General features: G+C 34.5%; 3 protein-coding genes across 8 annotated transcripts; 2 read left to right on the forward strand and 1 right to left on the reverse strand.

The window, feature by feature from the left end:
* The first annotated feature begins 514 nt into the window (after positions 1-514).
* On the forward strand, positions 515-3,179 carry LOC122276256 (thioredoxin-like protein CXXS1). The gene is made up of 3 exons (XM_043085846.1): positions 515-943; positions 1,167-1,289; positions 2,887-3,179. The coding sequence occupies exons 1-3, from the start codon at positions 836-838 to the stop codon at positions 3,037-3,039; spliced, it is 384 nt and encodes a 127-aa protein (XP_042941780.1). The 5' UTR covers positions 515-835; the 3' UTR covers positions 3,040-3,179.
* LOC122276255 (transcription factor ILR3-like) lies at positions 1,167-6,256 on the forward strand. Of its 6 annotated transcripts, XM_043085840.1 has the most exons (7): positions 1,167-1,289; positions 3,548-3,966; positions 4,020-4,212; positions 4,991-5,053; positions 5,332-5,409; positions 5,492-5,654; positions 5,850-6,256. In XM_043085840.1, exons 3-7 carry the CDS (start codon positions 4,058-4,060, stop codon positions 6,114-6,116), a joined length of 726 nt encoding a protein of 241 aa, XP_042941774.1. In that variant the 5' UTR covers positions 1,167-1,289; positions 3,548-3,966; positions 4,020-4,057; the 3' UTR covers positions 6,117-6,256. The 6 variants fall into 6 exon arrangements, with proteins under 6 accessions (XP_042941774.1, XP_042941773.1, XP_042941775.1 ...); XM_043085839.1 differs by having other exon boundaries at positions 3,548-4,212; XM_043085841.1 differs by lacking the exon at positions 4,991-5,053 and having other exon boundaries at positions 3,548-4,212.
* Positions 6,257-7,235: 979 nt separating this feature from the next.
* LOC122274966 (sulfite exporter TauE/SafE family protein 2-like) lies at positions 7,236-10,089 on the reverse strand. Its single transcript, XM_043083850.1, has 4 exons — positions 9,174-10,089; positions 8,094-8,228; positions 7,848-7,994; positions 7,236-7,692 (listed from the first exon to the last, which is right to left on the reverse strand). Exons 1-4 carry the CDS (start codon positions 9,975-9,977, stop codon positions 7,384-7,386), a joined length of 1,395 nt encoding a protein of 464 aa, XP_042939784.1. The 5' UTR covers positions 9,978-10,089; the 3' UTR covers positions 7,236-7,383.
* Between the last annotated feature and the right edge of the window lie 7,781 nt (positions 10,090-17,870).

Raw genomic sequence — 17,870 nt, forward strand, 5'->3', positions numbered from 1 at the left:
TAAATAATAATGAATAAAATATTATTATAATATTATTTTTAATATTAATTTTATATTGATATTTGAAAAAATTAAATTATTTATTATATTTTGTATAAAAATTTTAAAAAATTATAAAAATTAAATAAAATAAAATAATTTAATTTTGATTAATCGATCCGGACTCATCGGGGGTGTCCATTGGTTCTTCAAGAGAATCAATACCGGTTGAAGAAAATGCGGAGTAATGGTGAATTATTTAAATTATGTATACGTTTCAGGCGAGGTCTAGAATCAAGTAATTTTTTCCCTCAAAAAAAAATAAAAAAAATCAAGTGACTTTCATTCTTAGGCTATATATATATATATATATATATATTTTTTTTTTTTTAATTTTTATTTTTATTTTTCAGGTATCCCAAAACTTGAAATCAGGGAAAAGGCATATCCCCAAAGTAGGATGCATCCCTTCATTTTAATATCAGTGAAATGGGGACCCTTGTCTTGTTTACTTTTTTGGGGAAACCCGTCTTGTTTACTCTGTTCATGTCTATCTTGAAAGCAATATCCACCTTAAAGATGATTGGATTGATTAAATAAAACTTTATTTAAAACAGTAATTTCTGACAGCTGAGACAGAGAGATAACTCAAGGGGCATCGTTCCTAACCTACTACCCCTTGGGCCTGGAGCGGTGGAGGATATGGAATTCTAGGACGGTTAACAGTGTCTCCAACTCCAAAGCTTTGATATCTTTAGACACGAAAACTTCTTTCCTTGTTTACACTAGCTTCTGTTTCTAGAGGGTTCAAAGTTCCTAAGGGGGAGGGGAAGAAAAAGAAATCCAGAAGAAGGAAATGGAAGGCCAAGGCGAAGAGCAGCATCCCAAGTCCAGAATTGTGAAGGTTGACTCTTCGGAGTCATGGGACTTCTATGTTGGCCAAGCCGCTAATCAAGGCTGCCCTGTAAGTTTCCTCAACCCCACTAGTTTCACTCTACAAACTCTGTTTTTTTTATTGAAACCAAGTGGGTATCGAAAACAATCTCTTCAAATTCTTCGTCAATCCCCCCTTCCTGTTTTCAATATAGATTTGATAAAGTTCCGTTGTTTGAGGAATTATTTTTACTGGATGATTTCGAATAAGATTGCGTTTATCGGATTTGTTGTTTTGTGGGGGCGTATCATAGATTGTTGTGCACTTCACGGCTGCATGGTGTATGCCTTCAGTGGCCATGAACCCGTTTCTTGAGGAATTGGCTTCAAGCTACCCTGATGTTCTGTTTCTCACACTGGATGTCGATGAGGTTAAGGTAATTGGTCTGATCTTTTTAAAAGATTTAACGATTTCTTTGTGGCGCATGTTTTTCATATAAGAATAATGACTGGTGTATATCCAAAAGCACATCAAAATCAACGTTGGCATTCTACAACATCGCACTTCACGTGTTGACGGCAGAATGTTATGTTATCTATGGAGGTCTTTGGCATATTCTTCTGATCTTGTGGTTTATGCACAATTTGAAAGTTGGATTTTTTTCAGATATTTGTGGTTCTTGCTTGAACCATTAGAAAAATTCCCGATTCCTCTTGACATAGGTATGATTTGACTTGTCTTTTCATATATGTGCCAGCTATGTTACAACACGTGTGGATAATTACCATCTTTTCACAATATATAGATTTATTCTTATGTAAATGGGACCAAAAAACGTAAAAATCAAGTGCTCGGAGAAGATCTTTCATCTGAAGTGAATTCGGAATTTTTTTATTTTTTGTTTCCGAAACTCATCCTTTGCAACAGTGATAGTTTCAGATCTGGACCAAGATTTTTTTAATGGAATAGCATTATTTTTTGTATGCATTATTATGCGTTACATATTTAATGTTGAGTGGTTTGACATGGTTTAGTGTCAAACTTTTGTTGACTTACATAAATATGTGATCCAAGCAGTATGTGCGACTAAGCAAGACATCCATTCTTTAATACCATGAGTTCTTGACCTGAATTAGAATATGTTCAATGAAGGGCGATCCCTCATCAAAATATCCTCTCTGAAATATCTTTCTTATGATAATCTTGATTGAATGTTCGTTTTTAAGGCAAATGGGCAAAGCTGGTCTCTGCAGAAAAATGGGCTGTAGAACCTCTTAGAATTATTATTTCCGGAAAATACATTTCACCCTTTCAACTAGCATTTTACAGTTTGTATCCCAAACTTCAAAAACTAGTAGATTACATCCTCCCACTATAAAAACTAACAAAAATCACTACCGTTCATTTTTGGTTGTTAAGATGGATGGAAAATATGTGACATGATGTAATCTTGATGGTAAGATGTTAACAGAGATACATATTGTTAATTTTTTTTTAATAGTTTTGAGTGTACAAAGCGTCAGTTTTAGTCTTTTGGGTGCAGAATGTAAAATTACATTTCCACTACCCTTTTTTGAGCTAAGGGCTTAAGGCTAGTAGACTTATTTTACCTTTTGTTTTCAGATCATCTGATTTTAAGGCAAATCTACATATGCTGTATATCTACTTGCGCTTCTATTTTGGCAGTATTTTGGTTAGGGTGTTGCAGTGTTTTGCTGATGCAATTTTATTTCCAATGCAAATCTGGTTGCTTTAGGATGGGTTGTTCAATGTATCATTTTGCATTACTTCATGCTTGTACCCCAGCTCAATTTTTACATAAGCTATATTTGATCTGCTAGATGTCTTTATGTTGAGATGATATGCTCATTCCTTGTACCCCAGCTCGAGTTTTACATAAGCATATATTCTGGCCACTTTGTGCTTGGTTGGTATCATTTGCTCAGACATAAGATTTCTTCATATTGATGTTTGGTGATTTTCTTTGGTGAAGGTGATTGAATGTAATATATGTTTGCATTGTAATTGGTTAGGAGGTTGCAACTAAATTGGAGATAAAGGCCATGCCCACATTTTGGGTGATGAGAAACGGTGCTCCAGTTGACAAACTTGTCGGTGCCAATCCAGAGGAGATAAGGAAAAGGATAGATAGTTTTGTGCAGTCCATTCGTGTAAATGCAGCATAAGTCCAATATTAAGTGTGATATTGTGCTTTTGAAAGTGTGAAATGTGTGACTGGTGGTCCAGCATCAAAACAGATGATAAAGTTAGTGTGCCTTGTGTGGGGTTTGATTTAAATATCATAAATATTTTTTTGTTGTGTCAATTATGGTATAAAATTGCTACCTTTCTTTTGCATAAAGTTGTCCACGTTTTGGGCTCTGGATGTAGGTATGGTGCTTGAATTAAATGGTATTCTTAACAATAGGAAATTCAGTTGTATACGAGAAATAAAACCAATATGGAGAAATCTTATGTCTGAGCAAATGATACAAACAATCACTAAACATTAATATGGGGAAATCCATGGTATCATTTGTCATACAAAAAATCCATAGTATCTATGCATGTAAGCTTGGCTGGTTTTTAAAAACAAGGACATGAGACAAGCTTGTTATCTATCTAGAATCAGATTGCTGTTAAGCCTGGAAAGAACAGGTTTCATATGAATCTGTTGGGTATTACTTGCTGCAGATCCATTCGAAGTAAGACCAAAACAAGAAAAAGAAAAGAGAACAATAGCGAATCTTCAATGCAAGTTCCAACTTCCAACTCCAAAAGAAAAAAAAAAAAAACAGAAGCTGATGTCTGTCTTCGGTTGGGCCTTCAGGGCAGTTGTTTATGAAGCCCAAGCTGAACGTCCTGACAGCATCAAAGTGTGGTCGGTGTGCTGCATGCCTGTACCGTAAGCATATGGCATTGTGTGTGGTGAAGGTTGGCGGGCCTGGCGGCCTCTCTCTCTCTCTCGGAATCCCCCTGTAACCCTGTTTCTGCGCTTTTCCCACCATCATATTCCACAACCTTTTCCCCACCCATAACCCAAAATCCCAACTAACCAACCAAATTCACTCGTTCTATTGCAACTGTCGCGATCATCATTATTCTTATTCCTTTCTTATCATCTCTCAATCACGACGGCTACAAACTTACAAACGCAACTTTGACACCAGCCGGAAATATTGAATTTCCGGTAGTTAGTGAGACATGGGTTCTCAGGGAAGTGGAAATTCCCGTTGGGTGGTATTCGATGATTGCGCTTTCGTGGAGGACATCCCAGTCTCCTCTCTTCTCGACCTCACCGCTTTTGCTTCTCCTACTTGGCCGCCTCATCTCTCTTTCCCTGCCTCCACCTCTCTCAGGTATCCCATCTTCATTTTCTCTTTCATTGACTGATTCTTGTTCTTTTCTCGTTACCTGACGTGCTTTGGTCTCTCAAGTTGTTTTCCCTTGTGTTCTTCATCTCTCAAAAAAAAAAAAAAAAAAAAAAAAGAAGCGCTGCTTTCCCTGTGTTATTTTTATTTTTGTTTCGTGTTTTGTAATTGATTGGCGAGCGGAGTAGTATTTGATGCAAGCATGAAGGAGTACATTATTGCTTATGAAATTCACCATTGAAGATGTCAATCTGTTGCAGAATAATAACCTTAGGCTTGGGTGCTTGCTATATGCACGCCGATTTATGTTTTTAGTGATAATATGTAGCCGTGTGACGGTGTCTAGTCGTTTTGTCATCAGGACTCGATGTTCGAATAGAAAAAGTAAAAGAATGCTTTTAGCACTGATATATTATTGTCTTGAAACTTTTAGCAGTCGTTAAATTAGGAAGATTATAAGTTCATATAAATTCAGAGAATTTTAGTTAATTTTATGTTGGTGAACATTAGTAAATTATACCTGGTCATGATGAGGTGACATGATATTAAGCAGATACCTATTTGAGCGGCTTTGCCCAGTTTGTGAATCTCTTGTGCAGTGTGGGGTGGTCAATAAAAGGGAACGTTCGTGAATATTTCATGCTGCTTCAAATTGTTGGATTAAGAGCCTGGGCTCCTGTACCTTGAGCAGGATCAGCTCCGATTATCTGATAACTCGTGCTATGGATATGCTCATGTTTTTAAATTTTTGTTCTTGTTTCCTCAGTGTGGAGAATGGAGGTTCATTTGTGAATTCAGACTGTCTCAAGGAAATTGGCTCTCCAAAACGGTAAACTGCCATGCAGCCTATATGCACAAGAATTCTTTTATTCATTTCTATCTAGTTCCAGTTTTTAGTGTTTGAAAATTTTCCTATTCCGACTTCATTTTAGTCTAATTGGATCTCTTACCCCAAAACTGATTGCTTTCCAATAAATGTTGGCTAGTTACTTGCTATGTATCTCAATACCCCCCTGGCGTCCTATTCTTGGTTTGCTTTCCTAGTTTTTTTCTTTTTTTTTTTTTCCCAATTATGTATATAATTTCTGTACAATTGTTCACTCGCAGGGTGAGGTATGAATCATGCAGTATATCTAATTCAAAAGCATGCAGAGAGAAAATGCGGAGGGATAGACTGAATGGCAGGCATCCTCTTGTTCTCTAATTTTCTCCTTCCCCTCCCCTCCCTCCTTCTCTCCTTGTTATGTTGACGTTGCATAATCTTAAGGTTCCTGGAATTGAGTTCAATCCTGGACCCTGGAAGACCTCCCAAAATGGACAAGGCTGTTATATTGGGCAATGCTGTGCGAATGTTGTCTCAATTACAAGGTGAAGCCCAGAAGTTGAAGGATTCGAAGGAGAATCTGCTGGAGAAGATTAATGAATTGAAGGTGCGCTTCGGTTTTGATGTTCCATTTTTTTTCTTTTTCACTCTAGAAAGTATACGGAAAATGAACCTTTTGTTTGGAATTACTCTATACATGTGAGTGCTACCAAGTATGCTCAAGGAAAATAGGCAACTGCACATTCAGTTATTATTATTTTTTTTCATTATTTGTGGAGCCTAATTTTTTTGTTTGGTATAGGAAGAAAAGAATGCGCTTCGTGATGAGAAACAGATGTTAAAGACAGAGAAAGAGAAGATAGAGTTGCAAGCAAAAGCTCTGAGTACTCAATCAGGAGGTTTGCCTCATTATTCTGCAATCCCAGCTACATTTTCTGCCCCAGACCAATTTATTGGCGACAACCCAGTGCCATTTATTGGGTACCCTGGAGTTTCCATGTGGCACTTCATGCCACCATCTTCTTTTGATACCTCACAAGACCACGTTCTTCGCCCCCCAGTTGCATGAATTTGCAGGCTTAATTTTTTTGTTATGCAATCCTTTATGCATAAGGAAGTCTCTGTTCGTCTTGTTAGCTCCAAATCTATGAGGGTTGAAATTATAACACTGGATTAGTTGAATGATAAATCTTATTCAAGATTTTGGAACTGCCATCTCAATGACCTGGATGTTCTTGAGGAAAGAATTTTTTACCTTGAGCACACGTTTTGATATAATTTCCGAAATGGATAGAAGCTATTTTTATTTTAGAAAAAAGTTTATCTTGTTACGGTAATGAGGCCCTAATCCTGAACCAAACGACTCACCACCCACAATGTGGCTTTGAAGCTTGTTGATTTAAGGTGTGAAGTTTACAGATCAGTTTATCTACGATTTAGTTTCAGATTTGGTAGCTTACTGTCTGTTTGGGTTTACTGCAGGTAATAGAGAGAGCTTTTAATATAAAAAGCTCTACTATTGAAAAGTTGTTCATTTTTTGATAAACATAAGTCTAAGGGTCTGTTTGGAGTTACGGTAGGAATTTTAAAAGTGCTTAAATATTTTTAAAAGCTCTTTAATAAAAAAATTAGGTCGTTTGGATGTTACATATTAAAGCATTTTTAATCTCAAATAAGCTAAAAAGTACATTTGAAAAAGCATTAATTGATACTTTTTCTCAAACATGCTTTTCTGGATAATGTAGAACGTAATTCACATTTTAAAAAGACTGTCAATGGATGAAAATATCCATACAATTTTAAGATAATTATAACTTTCAAATTTTCAAAGATATGATCATAATTTTTAAAAATTTAAATAATCATCATTTCTACTCAAAAAATATTTTTGTAATTTGTTTTTAAATAAACGTAACATGTTTAAAAGTATTTTAAATATATGGTTACTAAATAGTAAATAACTTTTTAATAGTAGAACTTATTATATAAATTAAAGTTATAAACTATATTTCTCACCACAATCCTTTACATGCACTAAAAACACTTTTAAAATTAGTTACGCTAGCTTTTACATTATTTACGAGAGTATTTTTCAACAAAACTTAATTTGGTACCTTTTAAAGAACTTTGTTAAAAGAATTTTTTAAAACCATACGGGCACCACAAATGCTAAATGAGGACCGGACCAAAAGGCAAAAGTGCATGATTTTTTCCATTTAGTAGTCTCTTCCACACCGCATGTTGTTTTCTCGGTTCTTACCGATCTTCATCTGAAAACACTGTTCCTAGTACCTAACTGGAGGACTTCATTAACGAACCTGTTGATAACATTGTTCTTAACAGGGTAATTTGAACCCCATGTTTTTCCCAGACACATAGTTCCTCCAAACATCAAGAGCTCCAAAGCTCGTCATCAGAACGGTACTCAAAGCCATCACAATGCTGACTGAGAACACGATGAGAGATGCCCTACCATATTGAAGAACTGCTCTCTGCACCACCCCCAATCCGATAAGTGAAGCAGCAAAACAGATGACTGCAAAGATGAGGGCAGTGTGCGTTTGTTCCATTCCCAACATTACATACTGCAAAGCCGACATGGTAGATGAGAAGAAAACCATGAAAGAACAAGTCGCCGCTGTTATCTGCACCGAGATTTGAAAGCAAATAAGCATTACTGGCAGTACTTTAATGTCATGGTTACAATATCTCAAAAATTTAAATTGATGAGAAGATGTAACTTTCAATTATTTAATTATACTCTTTAACAGAAATGATAATAATTGGACTCGGAGGTTACCTCGGGTGCTATTCCAACCTGAAGAAGAAGCGGGCTTATGAGCATTCCACCTCCAATTCCAAAGACACCTCCCAAAATCCCTGCTAATAATGCCATTCGTGGGAAGAGAAGTTTTCTTGATGGTCCATCTCTAATCAGTTCTTCATCCTTCAGAATTAGAGTAAAAGTTTAGGGTAATCAAAGTATAAACATTTTAATCCAAGTAAATCCCGAAAGCTGGTATTCAAACTTTTTATTTTCGAGCACCTCATGGTCTGAACCCTGATTTTTAACTCTTTCCTTCTTGCAGAGGATCCAGGAGGTGAAAATCACGGCCAAAGGAATTTGGAATGATGAGATAATCCAGTAAGCTGATCCACAAGGTTCTATTTGAATCATACCCTGTACATAAATTGAGAATCATACATTGTGTAATTGGTATTCAAGTTAAACAAGTACTGAAGGTTTTTAGGTGCTGTCTTATGCACATCCCAGAGTTGATCCTCTCCTGACTTAGTACAAACTAAAATAAAAGTACTTTATGGTAAAAAGTCTGTATCTCAAATGATATGTTTCCAATTATAAAGAATGTCCAAAAATGCTAACTTTACAACATTTGACCCTTTATTCTTATCATGTCTCCTTGAACTTAATGATTCATTTTAGAAGTTGGAGCAATTGAATATTCAAACTAATTTTCGTACGAAGATTATTGTATCTAAGCATTTTAACTACAATCAAGACATTTAAATTGAGGTATCTTTTATAGTATATTATTTGCTGTCTGTCCTTTTCATATCACGTGTTGGAATCAAGACACTCGATCTTGGGATAGTTATTCCTTTTTTTGAAATTGCTCTTGAGATAGTTAAGAGAAAAGAAAAACGAAGGTTGAAGAAACAAAATACAAGGAATGTATAAGATCCACAAATAAACCTGGTGGTCGTGGATGCAACTTTCCCTCATGGTGGGTGTCAATTCCAAGGGACCACAAATCCACTGGGACTTCCCAGTTAATTACATACAGCAATTCCATTGCTGTACGTGACTGTGATTACAACTCTGGTATATTTATGTATTTTTATATGGTGCAGAAAATTAGCTGTATATCCCTTATTAGCAATGTAATATTCAATGTTCTAACTCTATATTTTTTGCATTAGTCACGAAGTATTAAAAAAGTAGCTTGATTTTATGAAGTTAGTGGACCATCAAGTTAAGATGTTCCGAAATGGAGTGTCGATTTCTAACCATCCCATTTATAAAATCAATGAGGAAACAATCCGTTCATTTTGAAGTTCAAGATTAACACAGAACAGGATCGGTTAGAAATGGAGAAGCCTGTACCTGTCCATGCCGATCGCCGCGAAGAAGATAGAGACCAAAGAAGGAAAACCAGACTAGAACCAAGACCCCCATTTTCATCCATGGAAACCTCAATTTGCAGCCTCCTTCCACACCCAAAAGCGGTTCTTTTGCAGTTTTGATCCCTTCGCTTTCATCAAAAGTCCCATCTTTAACCAACCCGTTTTCTAATTTTTCACACTCATTTCTCCTCAGCTCTTCAGACTCCATTTTCCAATGTGACACGCCATTTTTGCAGGTCTTTGAGGTTGACCAAGCAAGGAAAATAGCAAAAAGCATAGTAATAAGCCATTCTGGGAACACGAGGTTGCAAATCACACCTATACTCACTCCTAATAGCATACATGGCTCTGAAAGGAGTGCTATATCAAAGTCAATCAAAATCTTGCCACCAAACTTGGAACTGGTGGTGCACAAGTTGCACATAACATTGGCAACTGACCCACCTGTGACCATGAAAGCTGAGAAGCTTGAGGCTGTCTTGAGGTCTACGCCTGCCACTATAGTCAGTATGGGTATGAAAATCCCACCACCACCAACCCCTCCTGCACTAGATATAGAGGCAGCTATGAAGCAAAGAACTCCTGCCAGAACAACAGGGGTTGATAATTTCAGCTGGGTTTCTTGGGACTGTGTTTGGTGATTCCTCCATTGATATAGTTTGTTTATTAATTGGTCAAATTTGAGGTCATAGGAGATGGATTCTGTTTGTTTTGCATGGGAATGATTGAGGATGATGAAAACGATAAGGGGAAGAACAAACCGTGGAAGACTATGGTTATTCATTTGTTTGGGATGCTGGAAGCTGGTAGTGTCTCGAGATGAACTGCATTAGTATGTTAAATAACAAGAAGTAATAGAAGTGCTGCAAGTCAGTTGTGAGGAAGACGACAGAAATGACCACATCAGGTAGACAGAGAGGAAATGGCTGTGATGTTTCTCACATCAACCAGTGGTCGGTAGGCACGTACCATGCTTGTTCATAAAATACAAAAATTACCTTGTCATGGAGATATATATTTCTAAAATAATGGATGTTGATCTTTCATTAAAGAAAGACTGGATCGGAGGGATTAGGACGAGAGTTAAGAAGACTAGGAACCACCGCTTGTACTGACCTTCTTGTTTTTGATGATGACTAGTTGCAAAAACAAAATGGAATTTTTGTTCTACTTTAAGAAGGGTTATTATTATTTTTTTAATTATCATTTATTTCAGGAAGAAGGAAGAGAGATAGATAGAAAGGGTTACTATTGCAATGGCAGGCAATCGGGGATCCTGTGGCTTTCTGTAGTGAAAGAATAAGAGACTCGATCGTTAATTAATGTAGTAATAATTAAGAGACTTTTCATATGGAAAACGTTAGAATGATTACCCTCTTAAGATTCAAAAGGCAGTCGAGCTGGAGCAGATTAATAGATCAATATGCTACTAAAGCTTAAACAACTTAAAAAGTATCATTCCATTTCCCATTATCGTAACTTTATAAACCACGACAGTAGAAAGTACATTAAAATATTAAAATTAAGTTAATTTCTATTAGCAGGCCAATTGAAAGCCAATTCAAAAACCACTTGCATCTAGTCATAATCTGATTGATATTTGGTACCACTTAAGTTAATGCCTTCGTTTTCTATACAAAAATGATTGAAATTTCGTGCACTGCAACACAATTTTATCTCCAATTCTATAAATAGTGTCTTGAATACCAAACTATGTACAAACGAATTCAAATGAAAACTCTGGACGCCGCTGGTATGGCAAATCAAAGGAATTTTAAGCCTTTCGATCATGAATAAGTTGGCTCCAACAAGGACGTTACAGTATGGCTGGAAGCCCTGAAGGCAAGCTGGTCGATCGCTTGCAGTCACGTGCTGCAACAGGAAGGAAGCTGCTCTGCACTTCACATGAAGGATCGTCGTTGAAGCCATGGGAAGTACCGTTCTCACCAGGCCAACTGACACAGTGACACGATTTTCGAAAATGAAAGAACATTTGCTCTAACAAAGTTTTTTGGCCGTATTACCCAATTCAAAATTTGGAGAATTTCCAGTGTAGAATTTAAAAGTCTAAAGCAAATTGAGACAATGAGTTCAATGCATATGTCGCCCACTTTTTAGGTTTCGTTTCCCCACTTGCTGCAGGTTATTTTGTTTGTTTGTTTTTTGTCCCTCTTGGCGCCCTAGCTCTTGTGCAGTTGAATTGCAGAGGATGGGTTTAGATATTGTCCAGGGTAGGTATTGATAGCTAACTCGATGTTTGGAAATGGAATAAAGCATGGGTCACATTAAGCCTCGAATGCATCAATGCTATAAGATTTTGGCTATCATATATGACTACTGATGAGTCAATTAACTTATGTTGGACTGTAAGTTTTGAGAAGAAGCTCAACTCACGAGCATATTCTAAAAAAATTAGTCAAAGTTATAATTGAAGTTCCCATGAATCATTAAAAATAGTAAGAAATTTTATCCTTAATCATTATGGAATCACATTCACCACCCTTCTACATAGTTGAGGTAATACAATTGCAGTGGTACCCTCAAATTTGTAACATCCTCTTCTGATCATTTGTCCCTTCAGTTCTAGCACGATTAAAGTTAATATTTCAATATCCTAACTTTATGGAAATGTGGTGAATAAGATCCCATATTGTTTAAAAAAAAAAAAATTTCTTATTTTTGTATAACAATCTTAGGAGTTTACAATTAAAACTTTAGGTCCTTTTAGATTATAAGTCTAGTTGTGGTTTGAGCTTTCCTTGTATCTTTACGAAGATATCAAGGTCAATTTCAATCAAAAGTGTGAGACTTGAGCCATGAGTGTTTCTAAATTGATTATAACAGACTAAATTTCTATAGTGGATTTTAGGTGGTGACTTACACCCAAAGTAATTTTCAATATTGAAGATGCATTTCAAATGAATTTCTATTTCATTACCAAATTGTTGTGTTGATTATTTTTCTGTGAATTGTTTTATTGATCAACTGTTTGTTTGAAAACATTTTTAAATAGTCCAATAGAATTGAAAAACACCTACTCACCCCTCTAACTGTTGTGTTAGGTTAGAACCACTTATTTTTCACATTGCATTTTCTAACATCTTAGCTATCAAAACCTACATATGTAGGAATATTTGATAAACTCATCCGCTGCAATTGAACTGCAACAAGTGGCTGGTTAATAGAAAACCTGCGAATTGGGGGAAATCCTGGGCCATTATTGGCAATGGAGGAATTTAATTCTTGTTTAGATAACTGTGGATTGGTGGAGAGATGGCGTTCCAAGGTAGAAGCATGTCCTGGTGCATTGGCCAAGAGGGTCGCTCTCGATGTTGGGCATGGTTTGATCAGGCTGTTTCTAACGTGGCTTTCAATAATATTTTTGGATCTACAAAGTTAGAGTAGTTGGTGCGGAAAACTCCGAATCATTGCCCAATGGTCTTACACTTAGACAGTCCTATATATGTTCTCTTATGGGCTATCCCCATTCAAATTTCATAGTGTGTGGTGTACCCATTATAATTTTTTACCTTGTGTAAATGAGGTTTGGCAGCAACCAAAGGGATCCAAGGGTCTAGTGAGGTTAGCTGCGAAGTTAAAGAAGACGAAGCTAGCGTTGCGAGCTTGGAATAAGCAAACTTTTGGTCGTGTAGATCAAAATATTAAGTCTCTTGAGGAAAGGTTGGAGTTTCTTGAGCATCAACCCCAAACGGAATTCTCACAGGAAGTGGAAGCCGATTATTTAGTGACCAAGGCAGAGCTCGGAGTTTGGGAGTCAAGGGAGGAGATCCGTTTGGCACAAAAAGCAAATAAGAAATGGCTACAAGAAGGGGAACATAATTCGAAATTTTTCCATGCCATTGTTAATCAACGGCGTAAGACTTCTACAATTTCTTCCATGCAACTTGTAGATGGGACGGTTTTAAACTCTCTTGAAGTAGTTCATCAAGGAGCCACTAGGTATTTTCAAGATTTCCTTTCAGCTTCATTTGATGTAGAGCATTCAGATTTATCTTTCTTGTTGGAGAGAGTAGTCATCGATGATGATAATGCTCTACTTTTCCATGAGCCAATTGTGGATAAAGTTAAAGAGATAGTTTTCTTCATACTGAAACATAGTGCTCCTGGACTGTCGGGTTTGAGTTTTATATGCTTGGTAGGATTTGGTCAAAGACAATGTTGTGGAGGCTGCTAGGGATTTTTTTAATGGGGCTTCTTTATCAAAATTTTATACTTCTTCCGTCATTGTGCTTATTCTAAAAGTTAAAGACCCTAAGAGTTTTGATAAATTTCGCCAAATTTGTCTTTACTCTGTTGCTTACAAGATTTTTTCAAAACTATTGATTAAGCGAATGACCAAGTTTTTACCTTCTTTGATGTCACCGAAACAAGGAGCTTTCATCCTGGGAAGAAGTATTTTTGAGAACATTACTTGACTCAAGAGCTGGTTCACTCCTTAAACAGGAAAACTAAAGGGGAAAATGTCATGTTAAAAATAGATATGTCAAAGGTGTACGATCGGGTAAATTGGACCTTCCTTTAAATGTGCTTGATGGCTTTGGTTTCTCTTATAAGTTTTGCAGTTTGGCATCGGAGTGTGTGCAATCGCCTTGGTTTTTGGTCATGATGAATGGAATCTATAAGGGTTTCTTCAAACCATCTAGGGGATTCCAATAAGGGGATCCGTTATCTCCTTATTTATTTATTGTGATGGAAGAAATCTTATCTCGCCTCGTAAGAAAGAAATTTGATGAAGGGGGGATTGGCAGTTTTTCTTTTCATCCAAATGGGGCTTTGTTGGTCTCACATTTACTCTATGCAGATGACCTTTTGGTGCTTTCTAACGGAGAAAAAAGGTCAATGAGAATGCTCATGAACATGTTGGGACTTTATGACCAATGGTCTACCAGGTTATAAGCAAAGAAAAGTCGGATTTCTATCCTTCAAAACACATCAATTTGGCAAGGAAAAGGGGGCTTTTGAGGATGTCGGTTTTCGTGGAAGGTAGTTTTCCTGTCATTTCTCTGCAGTCTGGTTTGTAATTTTATTTCTCTGGTCAGAGTTTTTTTAGTAAGAGTTTTGCTATATACAAGCACATTCGCGTACTAATCTGTGTACCGATACTAATTCATTTATACTTAAAATTTAAATTAACACTGTTTTTAATAAAATTTACTTTTTAATCAATCACATCATATTGATGTACAAATTAATACATAATGTGTAATTATATTTTTCCTTTTAGTAATAAGCTTCCCCTTGGATGAATAAAAGCACGAGGTTTTATTGGAAAAAAGAAAATAAAAGGAAGTGACAATCTTCTGTACCGTGAAAGATCTTTCATCGACATCTCATTAATCACATCGCGCATTATTGTTCATATTATTTACTTTTTGAGTTAATGGGAGAGTCGATAATCTTCTGTGAGGGTGGTTAGCTTTGCTCCTGATCGGAGGTCCAATGGAAAACTAAGACAGTACTAGCTGGTTTAGCGGAAACCAAGATGATATCGTCCGATCATCAAATCCTAAGGTGAATGATCTGGAACATGCATGTAACACGGCTAGAGCTCCACCGGGTTTCACATCATACATTAATCATATATTTAATTAATTACTTCCTTTCCTTTCCTTACATTCCCTTTTTATTTGATTAAGCAAAAGAAAACAGTAATTTTGTCGGATAAGAAGAAAGATGTGACAGAATTAACTGGGAGGTGGGATCTCAAAGTCAAGGATAAAGACTTCGAACGTTTCTTTATTTCATCAACTTGCTGGTGATCATCTTTTGATCACTAGTCAATTATTATGTATGAATTATATATATCATGTCTCAATCTGGCTTTGAGTGTGTGGTGATTTTAGATGTACCGGATAGATGATTTCGATGATCATCTCTCTATCTAGACCGGCCAGTTTGTATCGCCGCAACCTTTAAATTATTCCTAAAAAGAACTCGTGGGAGAAAAAGTGCATGCAGTACGTAAGTGCGCACATGTGATTAAATTAACAAAATGACAGTCAAGAACCATATTCCACGCGGAGGCTGGTGAGTGGCAATCTGCACTATTTTACGGGTAGGATCGAACTTAGGATCCTGATCAGCTTGTTCACTAGAGAATGACCGCCCTGCTCTCTCAGTCTCTCTCTTATATAATAGCTATCCATGATACGCATGCATCAGAGAAAAGCGATGTGATCTTCTCGATCTGTCTTTCCTCATAATGCTTGGCGAGAAATATATAGATGATACTGAGTCAACATATAAATTATGCTCAATTTGTTCGTTTGAGGACAATAAATAATCTTCTTCTTTTGATCAGCAAAGTACACACACACACACACACACACCAACAAATATCTCTTCCTAGTTGTAAATTATTAAATTTAGTTTGATCTAGATGTTTAAGGCACGGATAGATCATACGCTTTGAGACTCATGACTTATGATCAGGGGGACCGTTAAATATAATACATACCTAAAATGATAATTTATTAAATTTAATTTCTAGATATTTTAGGAGTAGGTATATTTCCATTAGGTTTTTGTTTTCGCCTTTCGGATGTTTGAACCAGCTCCATCGATGATGCTAGCTAGCTATACGCATCCCCACAACTTAATGCGCTCTTTGTTGGGTGTTCTATCTAATACTAATTAAAAGACAAGAAAAGTAAGTATTAAAAAATAATATATATACACAATGCCAACATACATCATTGATCTAATTGAAAGACAAGGAAAAAAAGAATAGAAAAGAATGAGGATCAGTACTACCTACAAGGTGGCCACCACCAAAGTGATAATAAATAAAAAATAAATGACCAATTGTGGGTAGAGTTCACGATGCTGACAGCTGATTATAATCATTTTAACATCTTTAATTAGGATTTTGATTTTTCAGATCAAATGGAAAAGGACGTGGAATCGTGCCTTCCCCCGCTACATGACCTCATGGTCATCTCCTAACCTAAATTTTAAGGGAGAGTTTGGACTGGTTCGGTCTAGTCTTGTCTGATTTTGAAAAGTTTTATAAATCGGATCGGATTTATTCAGTTTAGAGTTTTTTCACCCTAAACTAAATTGAATTCTCTAAGGACCGAGCCGGTCCACCCTAGACTCTCTCTCTTTAAATCTAAAGACATTTTTTTTAATATTTATATAATTATATTGTGATATATTTAATATATATACATATAGTATACTATTATATATTTATTAATATATATACTAGTAATACACTAATACTATTAGTCTATTAGTATATAGTAAATTAGTAATAGTTATTAACTTATTTATTATAACTAATAACACATTAGTACAGATATTATAACTAATAACTATATGTAATAATAGTAATACTATATGTAATATACTAGTATTACTATATCTCTTCAAACCCCACACATTTATTAATACTCTATGACAATATGTAATACTATATTAAATAATAGTAATACTCTTATTACTAATATTCTATGTAGTTATATTAAATATTATATTACTAATACTCTATGTAGTTATAGTGATTTAATACTAACATATTACATATTAAGTTAACTATACTAATACTATTATAAATTTATACATATATGATATATTATAATTTATACTATAACTCTTATAATATGTTAATATATTAATATATACTAGTACTGTATATTATAGTTAATAGTAATGTATTAAAGAATATAATAATACATTGATACTAAATATATGTAATTATAGACTTATAATGATTTAGTTATTATGAATTTATGATTAGTATAACTATGTAATAGTATTAGTATTAGACTATTAGTAATTTAGTATAACTATATTATATTAGTAATATTAGTTATGTTGAATCAATCAGTTAGTATAACTATATTCTACATTAGTAGATTAATGTAAATATTAGTATTAATTATAGCTATATAGCCTATATTAGAATTGAGAGTCTTAGACTATATAATAGATTAACAGAATTAGTACAACTGTATAATTTTATATTAATATAGCTATATATTAGTATTAGTTATACTGCTATAGTGATTTAATATATTATAAATTTTATATTATAATTTATACTACAACTCTTATAATATGTTAATATATTAGCATATAATAGTACTATATATTATAGTTATACATTAAAGAATATAATAATACATTCATACTAAATATATATATTTATACTTATAGTAATTTAGTTATTAACTTATTATGATTAGTATAACTATATAAATTATAATAGTATTAGACTATTAATATAGCTATATATTACTAATATTAGTTATGGTGAATCAGTGATTTAGTATAACTATATAAGTATTAATTATAGTGATTAGTATAACTATATAAATTTTTAGTATAGTGATAATTATAACTGATAATATAGTAATAGTCTATTAGTATATAGTAATATATTAATAAATTGTAATACTATTAGTCTATTAGTATATAGTAATAGTTTATTAACTTATTTATTATAACCGATAATACAATTATCACTATACTAATAGACTATTAAATAATTTAATATACATACATATAGTATACTATGATATATATATATATATATATTAGTATAAATATAATACTATTACTCTATTAGTATATAGTAATAGTTATTAATTATTTACTATAACTAATAATATACTATTAACTTTTTTACTATAACTATTAAATAGTTTAATAT

Source organism: Carya illinoinensis, chromosome 9 (assembly GCF_018687715.1).
Source record: "Carya illinoinensis cultivar Pawnee chromosome 9, C.illinoinensisPawnee_v1, whole genome shotgun sequence".
Lineage (NCBI taxonomy): Eukaryota > Viridiplantae > Streptophyta > Magnoliopsida > Fagales > Juglandaceae > Carya > Carya illinoinensis.

Coding starts and splice junctions, on each gene's coding strand:
- LOC122274966 (XM_043083850.1), bottom strand. CDS start 9,977: ATGAATAACCATAGTCTTCCACGGTTTGTTCTTCCCCTTATCGTTTTC. Junction 7,995..8,093: donor ATCAGGGTTCAGACCATGAG/GTGCTCGAAAAT, acceptor CTAATTCTGAAG/GATGAAGAACTGATTAGAGA. Junction 7,693..7,847: donor AGGTTGGAATAGCACCCGAG/GTAACCTCCGAG, acceptor ATCTCGGTGCAG/ATAACAGCGGCGACTTGTTC.
- LOC122276256 (XM_043085846.1), top strand. CDS start 836: ATGGAAGGCCAAGGCGAAGAGCAGCATCCCAAGTCCAGAATTGTGAAG. Junction 944..1,166: donor CCGCTAATCAAGGCTGCCCT/GTAAGTTTCCTC, acceptor GGCGTATCATAG/ATTGTTGTGCACTTCACGGC. Junction 1,290..2,886: donor TGGATGTCGATGAGGTTAAG/GTAATTGGTCTG, acceptor GTAATTGGTTAG/GAGGTTGCAACTAAATTGGA.
- LOC122276255 (XM_043085839.1), top strand. CDS start 4,058: ATGGGTTCTCAGGGAAGTGGAAATTCCCGTTGGGTGGTATTCGATGAT. Junction 4,213..4,990: donor CCTGCCTCCACCTCTCTCAG/GTATCCCATCTT, acceptor TTGTTTCCTCAG/TGTGGAGAATGGAGGTTCAT. Junction 5,655..5,849: donor AGAAGATTAATGAATTGAAG/GTGCGCTTCGGT, acceptor TGTTTGGTATAG/GAAGAAAAGAATGCGCTTCG.